General features: G+C 41.3%; 1 protein-coding gene across 1 annotated transcript in view; it reads left to right on the top strand.

Annotated features, from left to right (window-relative positions):
• Positions 1-4,278: 4,278 nt before the first annotated feature.
• Positions 4,279-16,049, top strand: part of LOC306977372 (uncharacterized protein) — a gene marked incomplete at both ends in the record, with an annotated part of 92,128 nt that continues 80,357 nt past the window's right edge. The window contains 2 exons of the mRNA XM_079575673.1: positions 4,279-4,296; positions 6,132-6,683. Coding sequence (XP_079431799.1) covers positions 4,279-4,296; positions 6,132-6,683 — 570 coding nt within the window. The remainder of the gene's footprint in view (positions 4,297-6,131; positions 6,684-16,049) is intronic.

Below are 16,049 nucleotides of genomic sequence, written 5' to 3'. Positions count from 1 at the left end.
TAAAGGAGACGATTATGTGCTGCGAGCCTCAATAAGAAGTTAGAAGGAAAAATCTGGATAAAATACGAATTTGCGCAGCTCATTTTGTATCTGGTACGTGGACTTTACATTTCATTAACAGGGTTAAGTCTATGTGTAAAAAGTTTACATCACATTTTCAATTAGCGAGATTAATTCCAACATGACCTCCAGTTAGTTAGAGGTGGGAAATATAACACAAAAAAATGACCTAGTTGTATTTCTGAGAGTGTTATGTCAATTTCATATAAAGATGATATGAAATATTGATGAGTAAATGGATTCACTTACGGGAGGCAGGACTGGTTTCAGCTCATAATGGATCTTCAGTTTGTTAATAAAACGTTTGCATTCAGGCTTTCGTTGAACAACTGCTCGACTGTGAGAGGTTTTGGTCTGATCTCGATCACATGGGGTATAAATGGTGGAAGTTTTTTTTCTTTTGTGTCTAATATGTTTTTCTGATGACTTTCACATTAGCTTTTATAGAGGCCGCGTGTTTGGGTCGTTACTTCAGATGAGTGTCCTTTTATCTCAAAAAGCAAAGTTACCTTCGGTCTGTGAGATTCCCTGTGGACACGGCCTCAGACGGCGGCACTTTCCTGGAAGATACAAGTGTGTGATGGGTGAGTTTTTATTAAAGGGGCTAGATGCAAGTTGGTCATTTTATACTCACTACTGCCACCTCAGGTCATACGTGTAACTGCAGCTTCTATATTAAGCTCGTGCATGACGGCACTTCAGGCCCAAAGTAACACCTTTCTGAGCGACGGTGCAGGATTTTAGAGGCAGTTGTGGTGAACAGGTCTGAGCTCATTCTACACATTAGGACATGGAGGAACATGTAGGGGGAGGAAAATACTTCATTTTAAGGCTGTCAATAGATTAATTTTTTTAATCGCGATTAATTGCACTTGTGAAAGTTCATCATTTTCAAATAGTTATATTCATTTTTAATACTTATCCAACATAAAACACTTACATTTAAAGCATGTGATTACTGATTCCACATTTCATTGACCAAATCCACAGTTTCATATTTATGTGAAAAGCCCGACAGCTGAAAACCAGGATCTTCAGCCAAACCTTTGGACAGAAACTGCAAACTTTTAGGTTCATGAAGTAGAAAAAAGGACAAAATTAAAGTATTTTTTGTTGAAATAGGATAATTAAATTAATCTCGATTAATATTATTTGTGATTTATGCGATTAATCGCAATTAATGTTGACAGTCCTACTTAATTTTAACATTTTTAAACTCTGTATAGTTCCTTTAAGTAACATTCTGATCTCAAGGACTTCCTTGCTCTTCTTTTGGGCTAAAGATAAAAATATACACAGTGGTTTGCAGAAGTATGAGCCCCCCTTTAATTTTTCAACATTTTGTCATATGGACCACAAACATAAATATATTTAATTAAACTTTTATGTGAAAGACACAAACTAAGTGACCATCGTGAAGTGAAATGAAATGTTTACATGATTTAGATTTTTTTTTATGAATAAAAAACTGAAAAGTGTCGGCCCTCTTTCCTTTTAGTGAAACCACTTGCCTTCAGAAGTTGCCTGATGATTTCTGAACGATCACATGCTGTGTCTCTCTGCAGTTCATCCAGGGTCATCAGAGGCTTCTCTGTAACAGCTGTGGTCAGTGCTGTCCTTGTTCAGTCAGTACGTTTAGGAGGACGGCCGGGTCTTGGTAGGTTTGCAGTGATGTCAGACTCTTTCCATTCCTGGATGGTTTATTTAACAGTACTTTGAGAGATGTTCTATAACCTAACCCAGCTTTATACTTAGCGTGTGTCTTTCACATATGATTTAAATTAAATATATTTATGCTTCTGGTCCATCAGCCTTTTTTTGTGAGTGAATGAAAGGTTTATTTTGGTTGGCTGATGCATTAAATCAATACACTTTCCTTAACAGTAACAACAAAGGTATTAAACTTTTACAACACCACTACAACAAAAGAAGCTCGTGATGTTTAAAAGTATGTCAGTTTCTAATTTAATAGAAGTCGATATTTTTTTTATGTAATGTTTTCCCGAGGCTGGTAAGACGCAGCCGCTCTGCCCATCAACATCAGGATCGGCGTGTGTTTACCGTCATCTGCAGAGTGAGACACTGTGTTTGTATACGGAGGCTCATGAATAAATGAGAATGATAAAGAAGTCATAACAGAGGCATCGATTTGGATGTATATATTTAGCGCCGTGAAGTTTTCAGATCACACACAAAAGTACAGAGACTGAAAAAAAGTGATCTGGCAGGATTATTCAAGTCCAAGTCATTCTCAAGTCCTCATCGGAGTCGGAGGAAAGCCCAGGTCTGTCGTTTTACAAGACCAAGTCATTCAAATACAGCCAGAATGTTGGAATAAGTTAAGAAAGTGAAATGAAAACACTAAATGCAGACTTAGTGATGTCTTTAGTGTAAAATGGCAGCACAGTTCTTCTTCTGCAGTCCTGGGGTAGACAGACAGGAGATGCTTAGTCTATCACCAATCCCTCACTCACACTTTATTCACAGGGTATTATGCAAAATGGACTTTTTCAAGCTTTACCTCATGTTATTATGTCATTCCCTCATTAAAAACACGCCTGAAGTGTTGCCTTGGCACATTCACGTGTTTTTGAGGGATCTGTAAAAACTCTGATGGCGGCCATTTTAGGGATAGGTTTGCCTGAGTCCTCCTAGGAACGCCCCCACCTCCTGGAGACGCCCCCGAGCTTTCGTCACCAGCCGAGTAACCAACCACTGCTCCTCAGCAGAACCCCCTCCCCACTGATGCCACAGACAGCGTGTGGAGGGGGCGTGTCGGAAAGGCTCAGAGGTTCTTAAAGGAATAGGCCACCGTTTTCACATACTGAGATATGCTCTTACCTCACTTTAGCCGAGTTAATATATCCCCGTCTGGTCTTTGTCCGTGCGCTCTGTCACGCAAACGGAGCACATACGCAGCCTCTCCCACATGTCATATAGCTCCAAAAAAGCTCACGATAGAAGCTACCAAGCTCTTCCACGTGTTCCCTATTTAAATAAAGTTACGTGAAGTGTTTTCATGCGAAGTATATTTACACAGAAATGTAACATGTCGATTTTATAAGCAGATAAAAAGGGGAACTATATTGTGAGGCGGAATGATACGAGGAGCAAAACGTCCGCGCAGTAACTCCTAAAGACTTCCCCCCGCTCGCTTCCGTCAATAACCTATTCCTTTAACCTCTTACCACCCGCCTAAACCGAATGCATGCTGCCCCCTTTTGGCTATGGGCCTGTGTAACACCTCATTTGAAAGCTAAGACCCACAAAACGGATATTTTTCCTCGCGTTGTTGCTGTGTTGTGTCACCTTTCTATGTTTTTTTTTGTTTTTTGTCACATTTCTGTTGAGTTTTTGTCACATTTTTATCACATTTTTGTCACATCTTTGTTGAATTTTTGTCTGTTGTTTTTTTTTTGCTGCGTTTACATCCTTGTTTTCTTCTCATTTTTTTGTGGCTCTTTTGGTGCTTTTTTTGATTCGGGCAACGCCAAACTGGAGAAAACGGGATCCGTTCAGGTGGGAGTTAAGAGGTTAAAGAGACGGAGGCCGATTTCAAGACATTCACTACAGCCATTTTGAAAGAGCAGTTTTATACAAGGCAGTTATTCTAATTTACTGCATTTACAGACCAACAGGAGGTTTGGTCATCATTGTAGTGTGATATAGACTGGTGCTGTGTGACTGAAAAAAGCATAATACCCCCTCTTTAAAGATAAGATAAACTTTGTTGTCCCACATATTGGACATTCACCCACTTTACACATACGACATAAATACAATATAAACATAAAAGTACAAAAATAAAAGAGAATGTCCGTTGTGCATTATTTAAACACTTATCGAAGTTCATCTTTGTGTAGATTTGTTCATCAGCCTGACTGAAGCCGTTTATTTGTTTGCTTGGTCGGGACAGTGCATGTTAATGAACATACATGGGACTCGTGCATGTAAACGTGCCACTGTAGCCTTGTACAATTCACCCTGGCCTATTGTACATGTTTTTAGTGGTAGAAGAAACTGGAGGAAACCTGCGCAGATAAAGGGAGAACATGAACACACCACACAGAAAGGCCCGGTCCTACTTGGATGTGAAGCACGAGCACTAACCGCTGTGCCACCGTGCCATGTGATCACCTCAAAGGGCTGTTGGTTAAATGTGATTTTGTGCCACGTTCTCAAACTGAGGAACAGGTGCAGGTGTGCAGAACATCAGGCATGTGGAAGGACACCTCTGTATGTTTATATCAGTCTGGGCAGGCGCTCACAAACTCAAACAGCTCCAAGCATCATCTGTCCCGCCCACTTCCTGCGGCGGGCGTGAAGCTGAAGACCCGTCTGCACAAGCGCCTGCTCTACAGTTTGGAAAGATCAGGCCCCGGCTTTTCACTAATCGTTACGCTTAAGTTAACCTCTTAACTCCCGCCTGAACCGAGAGGATCTTTTTCCTCACGTCATCAGAGTTTTTTCCCATCATTTTTTTTGTAGGGTATTTTAGTAACTTTTTTGTCATTATTTTTTATCACATTTTTATCGAATTTTTTTTATTTTTTTGTAACATTTTGTCACATTTTTGTCATTTTTTCGTCCATTTTTTATCAATTTTTTGTCATTTTTTTGTCACATTTTTGTCATTTTTTTGTAATTTTTTGTCACATTTTTGTCATTTTTTCATCCATTTTTTATCAAATTTTTGTCATTTTTTGTCACATTTTTGTCATTTTTTTGTCTTTTTTTTATCAATTTCTTGTGACATTTTTGCCACTTTTTCATCCATTTTTGCATCCATTTTTTGTCATTTTTTTGTCATTTTTTAATCACATTTTTGTCATTTTTTTGTCATTTTTTAATCACATTTTTGTCATTTTTTTATCACATTTTTATCAATTTTTTGTATTTTTTTGTAACATTTTATCACATTTTTTTCATTTTTTTTCATTTTTGTCACATTTTTGTCATTTTTTTGTCATTTTTTTGTCATTTTTTTATCAATTTTTTGTCATTTTTTTTAATCAATTTCTTGTGACATTTTTGCCACTTTTTCATCCATTTTTGTCATTTTTTTGTCTTTTTTTGTCACATTTTCGTCACTTTTTCATCAATGTTTTCTCACTTCTTTGTCACATTTCCATCATTGTTTTCGTCTCAGTTTTGTTGCTATTTTCACACCTTTTTTCCAGAAGCTTTTGGACTGGGGGAAAAGCCAAACTGGAGAAAATGTACTTGGTTCCGGTGGGAGTTCAGGGGTTAAGTAAAAACAGATGTTTTAATTAAATATGTTCAGCACTTGGCTCTAACCATAATTCTATACAAACTACTAATGTGGTCATCATGGTTATCATTTTCACTAACAACATGTTTTTTGATGTGTGTTGCATTCACAGACACGTGTTTAGTTAGTTGTGTTGGAGTCTGGGATATGTGACAAAGCCTCCGGGGGAAAGGCCTACACTTTACATCAGGTTTATATCCGCCTCTTATTCCACTAAATCACGTGTCTGTAGCGTCTTTTTATCACATTTTTATCAAATTTTTGTATTTTTTTGTAACATTTTGTCACATTTTAGTCATTTTTTCGTCCATTTTTTATCAATTTTTTGTCACATTTTTGTCATTTTTTTGGTCATTTTTTTGTCATTTTTTGTCACATTTTTGTCATTTTTTGTCATTTTTTTTTATCACATTTTTGTCATTTTTTTGTCATTTTTTTGTCATTTTTTCATCCATTTTTTAGCAATTTTTTGTCATTTTTTTTGTCATTTTTTTAAATCAATTTCTTGTGACATTTTTGCTACTTTTTCATTCATTTTTCATCAATTTATTGTCATTTTTTGTCATTTTTTTATCACATTTTTGTCATTTTTTTTGTCATTTTTTCATCCATTTTTTATCAACTTTTTTGTCATTTTTTTGTCATTTTTTCATCCATTTTTTATCAAATTTTTGTCATTTTTTAGTCATTTTTTTCTCAACTTTTTTGTCATTTTTTTGGTCATTTTTTCATCAATTTTTCGTCACTTTTTCATCAATGTTTTCTCACTTCTTTGTCACACTAAATCACGTGTCTGTAGCGTCTTGACTCCGGGGGTTCAGGGAGCGGGACAGGTGCTGTCCATGGTGCTGAATTAAAAGACGCGCGTGCTCGCCCCTATTGGCGCAGCCCCTCGGCGGAACGGACGGTGATTGGCCCGGGAGAAGGAAGTGAAGGACTGTGGCGGGAGCGGAGCTGTGTGATCTTTACCGCAGGAGCGCGCGCCTCGCTCGTGCACACCCCCCCCCACGCCTCCTCCGCCACACCCACCGCTGCGCTGCCGTGGGTCCGTGCGCCAGCAGCGGGAGCCGGAGAGGCGGCGGGAGAGGCGGCAGCAGCAGCGGCAGGAGAGGCGGGAGGGAGGCGGGACCCATCACATCACAGCGGCGCAGACTGGTGCAGTGCGAGCCGAGCGCAGCGGGGGACCCGGGAGGCAGCGGAGGGGGAGAGACGTACGACGCACACACGCCCGCCCCGCGGCTGGCAGGCGGCGCACGGGCTGAAACTTGTCTATGGAGAGAACTGCGACAGCATCATAGCGACGCAGGCCGACATGGAAGCGTTTTTACGGAGCGTCCAGGACGGGCTCACGGTGAGTGGCGTCCGCACAGGCTCACATGAATGACACCGTGGTCGGTACGGGCTGCAGCCTCTGGAAAAAAGCCTCGCAGCACGAGCCCCGGTCCCCTCAGCACCTGTAGATCGACCGGACCCCGCAGGCTCCGCGGCTCTCGGGCCGAACCGTTCAGTCCGCGCTGCTGTGTTTACGCACACGTCACTTCAATGAGGTGCGGGTTTGTCACGAAGAGAGAGCCGTGACATCAACAAGTTCAGCTACAGGCTGCCCCCTCATATCTGATGCTCTGCAGATCCACATTTGCATTTCATCCACGGCTCCCTCCAATAGCAGCACAGAGGAGCCTTGTTTCACAGCGTTCTGCGGCTTTGGGCGCAGACACCTGTGTGTGCTGCTTTGAATACAGGCATTTAGTGAGAGATCAGGCACACACAGGGCTGACATCAGGCTCTGGCACTGGTATTACTACACTGTCATTTCCCCCAAAGGTCTGTTCATCTGCTCATGTTTTACCTTTAGAAAAGACTCAAACCTCTGACCGAACCGGACTTTACTGTGTGGACTGAGTTGTCAGGAAAGCCCGTTTAACCTCTTAACTCCCGCCTGAACCGAGAGCATTTTCTCCAGTTCAGCTTTACCCAAATCCAGTGTAACATCTCATTTGAAAGCTAAGACCTACAAAACTCATCTAAATGGATCTTTTTCCTCACGTCCATCTGTTAATGGGGGAGTATTCAACTCATTTTATACCATGGTCTGGGTGAATACTGGATCCTGATTGGCTGGTGCATTATTTTGGTATAACCGCACACGTAGTCCGGTAGTTAAATCACTGGGATATCACTCCGCTGTGGCGTCGCCATAGCAACGCATGACACAGCTGAATCAGATAAAGGCGTAATTAGTGACTGACAGGAACGTATGAGATGGATTTTGTGTTAATTTCAACGTTTTTGGCCAAAACAAAACTTTTGATAAATGTTTGTAGAGGAGAGTGTGCAGCTAGGTTAGCTACTGTTAATAACATATGAGCTTTACATTTCTATTGAAAACGGTTAAGGCTATTCATAAAATGATCCATGTCCATTGAAGCATATTTGTCTGGATTAGTAAAGTCAAACATAAAAGTTTCAGTTGGGGGGGCCCAGGTGTGAGCGACTCCACCGCAGCTGTTTCCATAAACAGTTGAGCTGGTTGAGCTAGCTAGCTTTAGCTTCAGGTTAAACAGCGTAAAAGTGAAATAACTCCTGCCCACGAGTGCCGCACATCGGTGTTTACTTCCAGGGAAAAGTGTTTCCGGGTTAGTCCTGTTGTGTTGTGATTCTGTGCTGATGTTGTGTCGTTGAGCCTGACTGAGATCCTCGTAATAGCTGCGGAGAATGACTCGCTCTGAGACCAGCCTTCAGTGACCGGCTAATAACCCACATAAAATAGTCCCGTAGTCTGGCATATTTAGTGAGTTTAGTCAATGAAAAAACATTTATTATAAATGTTGCGTTTGTGGGACCCTGGTATAAGCGGATTAAACAACGAGGAGCCGTGCGTTAGACGTTATAATGCACTTCGCGTCGTGCATTATAACCGTCTAACGCACGGCTCCTCGTTGTTTAATCCTTACTTGTAACTTTTTTGTCTTTTTTTAAAATCATTTTTTGTCTTTTTTTGTCACATTTTTGTCATTTTTTGGTCACTTTTTTGTCAAAGTTTTCTCACGTTTTTGTCACATTTCCATCATTGTTTTCGTCTCAGTTCTGTCGCTATTTTCACACCTTTTTTCCAGAAGCTTTTGGACTGGGGTAAAGCCAAACTGGAGAAAATGTGCTCGGTTCAGGTGGGAGTTAAGGGGTTTTTAACAGATGCGCTTTGACTCGGGCTGGTTTCAGAAGAGGAGATGCAGTGGCTGAGGAGGCGGTTGGTTCTGCTGCTGAGACGGCGTAGTGACGTCTTTGGAAAGGGTTGCAGGCTGTGATTGGCTGACGGTGACGGACAGGTGACAGGAAGTAGGAACAGGGAGGAAACACGAGTCTCACGCCTGGTTCTATCTCTTCAGACTTGTCTCCAAAGGCAGAGATCTCTGTGTTCAGATCTGCCCTGGGGACCTCAGTGGAGCTGTGTATTCAACTGAAATTCAATTACGATTTCGACTATTACACTAAATAATTACAAAAAAAGAAAAATCGAGAAAAATCAATCACCAAATTAAAGGGATGTTTCAGGATGTTTGACATAGGGCCTCATTTCCTCGTTATCCAGAGTGTTGCTGATTTCTGGAGATATTTTCTTTGTAATTCATGCAGTTCTTCTGTTTGAAGAGTTTCGAGGCTAATGCTAGGCTAGTGCATGTCTATGGTATCAGCTAGCCTGCATTAAAAACAGTGTGACCCGCTCCACAGAGCACCTGAGGCACTTATAACACCAGACTAACCATATATAGAATCATTTAAAACACCTTTTATTTGAGCAGCTTCGTGGTTGTATAAGCTACGCGGCGGCGGAGTGATCTGCTAGAAAATAGTCCCTCAAAATGCGATCGTTCATGTGATGCAGGTCAGGTATATTCCAAACATGATTCTATCAACACAAACATGTATATCAGGGGTAGGCAACATCAGGCCCGGGAGCCAAAACCGGCCCTCCATCATCAAACTCTGGCCCTTGGGATGATTTTGAGGAATATTATGCCTGTTAAAGTACTCTAGAAATGTGAAAATACTGTCAATTCCTTCAAATGTCTTAGCAGAGCAGCCTTTAAGGTCATAATCCTAAAAAAAATACTCATCTCAAAGGAAGAAATGACTTAAATCTACTTTAATTTAGAGATTAAATCTAAAGTTTGAGGAGATTTGGTCTGGCCTTAGAGCAGATAAAACCTATTCTGGCCAATAGAACAAGCACATGTTTTTTTCTTAATTCAGGTTATTTTGTTTAATTTCCAAGTGAAAAATACATATTTTTTTACAGTAAAAGTTAATTTGTCTGATTTCCAGTGGGATTTTTATTTGCTCCATTGGCATTAGCATTTTTTTTAGTTCAAAAAATAGTTCAAAACCGACTCATTAGTTCAAACCGACTATCATTTCACATAAATAACCTCTATTCAAGCAATTTTAAGTAATTTATCTCATTTCAAATGGACATTTTTCCAGTGTATATGATGTACAACACTGGCTTATGTAGAAAGTGATGCTTTACTTGGAGGGTCCGGCCCTTGGTCTTTTAACGATGAAGAAAACCGTCCCTCCACCGAGCAAACTTGCCGACCCCTGATATATATGGTTAGTCTGGTGTTATAAGTGATTTGCCTCAGGTGCTCTGTGGAGCGGGTCAGACTGTTTTTAATGCAGGCAAGCTGATACCATAGAAATGCACTAGCCTTGCACTAGCCTAGCGCCACGGAACTCTTCAAATATAAGAACTGCATGAATTACAAAAAAAAAATATCTCCAGAAATCAGCAACACTCTGGATAACTAGGAAATGAGGCCCTACGTCAAACATCCTGAAATATCCCTTTAAGGGTGCCCTCCGTCCTGTGCGGTTTGTGTCTGATTTGAATGTTTTTTATACGTAGTAGGAGGACAGCTGCTAGAAAAGTGTAAAACTCTTCTTCAGCATCAGATCACACAAACAGAGCTCAAGTCCATCCATTTTCTTGTGCTTTATCCGGGGCCGGGTCGCGGAGGCAGAGACGCCCAGACTTCCTGATCCACACACACTTTGTAGAAGGTTCATACTGTCTTCTTAGGCTTGACTAGTTTCGATCCCTTCCTGTGATCTTCCTCAGAAGCGCCCCCTGGTGGTGGAGGTGCCGTGTCGTAGCAGCTTACATGGATGTTTCAGTCAGTAGGGAGAGCTTACTGACCGGCGCCCCCTCCAGGACGGTATCCCAGCTGTGGGATAAGGTGTTTGCTCCCTCGTCCCGGTTCATAGATGTTGATGTTTCCTGATCTCGATGGCTTCTCTGATCCAGCGGTGGTACTTGTTACTTTCGGCACGGATGACCCTGGCATTGTCCCAATTCATGATGTGGTTTTCCCTCTTACAGTCGTCTGATATGGCTGATTTGAGATTCATCTCAAGATCACAGGAAGTACTAAACCCTCTGTCTTACTAAAAGAAACAAAACTGTAATAGACTCCTCCAGCTGCTCTGACCCCGAGGCGACACCAGGCCAGCTCGGAGACATAGTCCCACCACCGTGTCCTGGGTCTTCCACGAGGCCTTGTCCCACTAGGACATGCCTGGAACATCTCCCGCGGGAGGCGAACAGGAGGTATCCGGAACAGATGCCCGAGCCACCTCAGCTGCTCCTTTCGACGTGAAGGAGCAGCGACTCTACTCCGAGCTCCTCCCGGGTAACTGAGCTCCTCACCCGATCTCGGAGGGTGCGCCCAGACACCCTGCGAAGGAAACTCATTTCGGCCACTTGTATCCGCGATCTCGTCCTTTCGGTCATGACCCAAATCTCATGACCACAGGTGAGGGCGGGAACGTAGATCGATCGGTAAATCCAGAGCTTTGCCTCAGACTCAGCTCCCTCTTCACCACGACAGTCCGCTCCGCTCAAAGCAAACTCGTATTTTTCCGTAGCCACTGTGATGATTGTGTTTTGGTCCGACATAAACAAACAGCGCTGCCTGATGATGTCATCAGGCCGCGCCGCTCGGGCTGCTTGGGCAGGAGTGACACAGATCTCTCAATAGAGGACCAGATTAGAAGCGTGAGCAGATTTAATATGATTTGGACTTTTTTTAATTGTCCAAAGAAAATATTTTGCAGAATTGTTGTTGATTAATAAATACAGATTTTTTTTTTTAAAGGCAACAAATAATCGTGTTTCCGTAATCGTGATGATATGATGAAAATAATCGTGATTTTTATTTCTTCTATAATCAAGCAGAGTCTGAACAGGAGCATTAAACGATCTGGTGGAATGATTTATAACATAAATGCAATTATTGTTATTGTTATTTTAGACAAGCAGTAGAAAAATTCCTTTATTCCATCAGACAAACAGATTTTTTTGTCTACACAGTGTCGGCCTGATGATTCTCAATGTGCACTTAAAGGGACAGCGAGGGCAATAAGGAAAACCTGTCCCTGTGTCAGAGCGTGGTGTCCTGCACTGCTCACCTCCTCCTTCCTCCTCCTCCTGCGCAGCTCCCTCCGCTCCACAACAGCCTTTCATCTTCTGGTGTCAGTGTAGCAGACGAATAGAATCCGTCTTTTTCTTCTGTGAACGTCTGTTAGTCAGTAAGGACTGAAGGCCCCGTGTGGCTTGGCAATGAGTCTTGTCTGGATACCTCCTTGTTTGTCCGTTGTGCTGCAGGTGTGGGGGCTCCTGGTGCCTCTCCAGTGTTGCAGACGGAGGAACGTGTAGGTCTCATGAGCTGCTGTTTGTTTGTTTACTTTGGCTCGTACAGAGTTTCTGCAGCAAAAACTTCCTGAACCTCCAAAAACACGGCAAAGATCCAGTAAAACAAACAGAAAACAGAAACTATAAATGCAGAAAAACACAGCTGTACCAAGAGAGAGAGAAGTTGCTGCTTGTTTAACAATAATTACAAATGTGACTCAGTTTTACAGGAGATTGAAATAGTTCATTACTAAAACATTTGCTTGAGTTTTACTTAAAGGGGGGGTATTATGCAAAATTGACTTTTTCAAGCTTTACATCATGTTTTTATGTCTCTCCCTCATTAAAAACATGCCTGAAGTGTTGCCTTGGCACATTCACGTATTTCTGAGTAATCTGTAAAAACTCTGATGGCGGCCATTTTAGGGATAGGTTTGCCTGAGTCCTCCTAGGAACGCCCCCACCTCCTGGAGACGCCTCCGAGCTTTCGTCACCAGGCGAGTAACAAACCACTGCTCCTCAGCAGAACCCCCTCCCCACTGATGCCACAGACAGCGTGTGGAGGGGGCGTGTCGGAAAGGCTCAGAGGTTCTTAAAGAGACAGAGGCCTATTTCAAGACATTCACTACAGACATTTTGAAAGAGCAATTTTATACAAGGCAGTTATTCTAATTTACTGCATTTACAGACCAACAGAAGGTTTGCTCATCATTGTAGTGTGATATAGACTGGTGCCATGTGACTGAAAAAAGCAGAATACCCCCTCTTTAAAGGCACATTGTGTTAATCTGAATCTGGCTCCACTGAGAACCCTCACGTGTGAACACTGATTGGCTAACTCCTGATCATGATCACATTTATATTTAGTCAAATAACTAGGGCTGGGTACGATAGGATACTTGCTTTTCAATACCGATACAATACACCTATACTAATATATTTGTCGCCTAGAACCAGAAAACAGAACAATAATATATGGAAGATCTGCACATTTACAACATCATGTTCATCTCCAATGTCAAGACATGCATGAAAAATGGGAAATAATTTTGGGGAAATTTGGGAGAAATTGTGGCCACACTACCCTTGATACATTGTACCTGCCAAATCTATATAATGTAATGTGCAGTGTGTAATAACTTGTACCTACACAACGGCAAAATATGTAGTTTGGAGGTACATAATGTAACAAGACCCTAACTCTAAAGGCCTTATTACATCATGTCCCTCCAAAGTACTAGTACACATGGACCAGCTTTGCCTCAGAAAGCCATAAGCTAATAGAAGCTGCTATAGGCTTTTATATGATATACTGTACCACTACCAGTATGGAGTACTAAATATAGGTATTTTCTGGGGGTATTTTGCAAACCAGGAAGACACAACGCTTTGATTCAGTTAACTCCGCCCCCTCTCTCTGAGCTAATCCGCCCATGCATTATAAGCAGGAAGAAATATAAATATCACAGCAAAAAGTGAAGTTACAGGAGTTGACATCTGCAACACAGCTTCATAAATGGCTAACACACACGCTAGCACACACACGCTAACACACACATGCTAACATACACGCTAACACCTGTGTGGATAAACTCACCGCTCTGGTCCATCGCTGTTTGCATTATGGGACTCGCGTTTGTTCTAAAAGTGAATCCACGTTGATTCTGGTGAAGGTTCACAAACATCCATCAGAGACAGTCACAGAAAAACACTATTTTGGTGAAAGTCGCCGAATCCCGGAGAGAAATTCAAACTTCTGGCGAGCGGCCTCTTCTTTAGGAAGGTTGTATAAAGTCCTGTCCTCTCGTAGCTAAACACGCTTTTTTTCCTCCGTGACATTATCGTTCGGTAAAAGAACAGGCGTGTCCAGAGTAGGTTAGAAAGAGCTCCTTCTTCACAACTTTCAGTGCAAACACAACATCTGTTCAGACGCTCAGGGGAGGCGTTTGTTTTTCAAGCCACTCCCCTTTTATTTATTTCTTACAACAGAAATAATGCAATAGCGGTTTATAAATTAATGCCGTCAGACTCTTCCTGTTTGACACTATGATGTAAAAAACGTCAGTGTCACAACTCAGTGGTTTCCCAATAGAGGGCGGAGCAGCTGCTCAGAGCAGGATTCAGGAGGATTGCTGAGAACTGCATGAATGAAGCCAAAAATCACTCCGGGGGTGTTTTTGATAAGGAAATAGCATTACAAAAATCATTGGCTAAAAGCTGGTTTAAAGCTCCAGAAAGTTGATTTTGCATGATATAGGACCTTTAAAACAGCGCTATCTTCTTCTGTGTATGTGTTATCGAGAGCTAATAATGTTTTTGTACTTGCATTGAGAGAGAGAGGACATTGTTGCTCAGTTTTCCTGGAAACTGTTGCCTTTATAGTGATCATCTGGTGAGACCCGACATCATGAACCTGAACATGAGCCGGTGGACGCTGCGGCTCCAGGGACGGCCAGTTCATGTGAAAGTAGAGCCGACAAAATGACAACACGAACTGCAGAATGAACCTGTTTTTGTACGAACACGCCAATACACACGGGACAGCTGAGATCACGTTGAGCTGTGATCTCGCAGCTCGTCTCCCAGCGAAAGAAAAAGCCGCGATCGTCTCCGCTGACCGCTTTCCGTCGTCCTCCCGCCCGAGGCTGTGTCCAGTGGCTTCGGTCCAGGGCGTCCATAGCTCTAATTGGCCTGGCGCTGCTCTCTTCCTCTGCTGGGATGTGCTGAGTGCGCACTTGTCCCGACCCGTCTCCTCCTCGCACACTTAAATATTGTTGGAGGTTGACTTCCATTAGCTCAGAGCAGGCCGGCCCTGATGGACGGCTCTACAGTGAGACGGGATATGAGACGGTTGGCTGTGAAAAGAGTGATGGAGGCCGTGTGTCAGTGCAGTGGAGAGGCCTGGAGGCGGATGGATGAACCTAAAACACACGTCTGGGTGTGATAAAGTATATATTATATTGTATAGTCCAGGCATCCACCGATACCATTTCCTTGAGTAAAGTAGGCGACACTTTTAAGAGAAGTTATAGCAGATTTTTTGGTAACACTTTACATTACGGGCCGGTAAGTCTGTGGTACTTACAGGATAATTACTAGGTTATTATTGTGGTACTAAAAGTCATAATTACTAGTCATTAGGGTCAGGGGTTAGGGAGACACAGAGTTACCACTGTATCTCATACTTCTATGTACTTTGGTACTTTAACCCCTTAACTCCCACCTGAACCGAGCACATTTTCTCCAGTTTGGCTTTACCCCAGTCCAAAAGCTTCTGGAAAAAAGCTGTGAAAATAGCGACGAAACTGAGACGAAAACAATGATGGAAATGTGACAAAAAGTGAGAAAACATTGACAAGAAATTGACAAAAAATGGACGAAAAAAATGACAAAAATGTGACAAAAAAATTAGATAAAATTTGACAAAAATGTGATAAAAATTTGACCAAAAAAAATAAAAAATGTGACAAAAAAATGACCAAAATGTGACAACAAAATTACAAAAATTGGATAAAAAATTGCAAAAATGTGATAAAAATTTGACAATAAAAAAAAGTGACAAAAAAATGACTAAAATGTGACAAAAAAATACAAAAATTAGATAAAATTTGACAAAAATGTGATAAAAATTTGACTTTTTTTTTTAATGTGACAAAAAAATGACCAAAAAAAATGACAAATTTTTTTTACAAAAATGTGTTAAAAATTTGACCAAAAAAAATTAAAAATGTGACAAAAAAATGACCAAAATGTGACAAACAAAATTACAAAAATTGGATAAAAAATTGCAAAAATGTGATAAAAAATGACAAAAATATGATAAAAATTTGACCAAAAAAAATTCAAAATCTGACAAAAAAAAAGACCAAAATTTGACAAAAAAATTTACAAAAATTGGATAAAAAATTGCAAAAATGTGATAAAAATTTGACAATAAAAAAAAAGTGACAAAAAAAATGACTAAATAATGACTAAAATCTGAGGAAAAAAATGACATAAAAGTTACAAAAATGAGTTGAGCACCCA

The sequence above is a fragment of the Gobius niger genome (assembly GCF_951799975.1).
Source record: "Gobius niger genome assembly, chromosome: 1".
Taxonomy (NCBI): Eukaryota; Metazoa; Chordata; class Actinopteri; order Gobiiformes; family Gobiidae; genus Gobius; species Gobius niger.
This window is presented reverse-complemented; position numbering and strand designations above follow the sequence as displayed.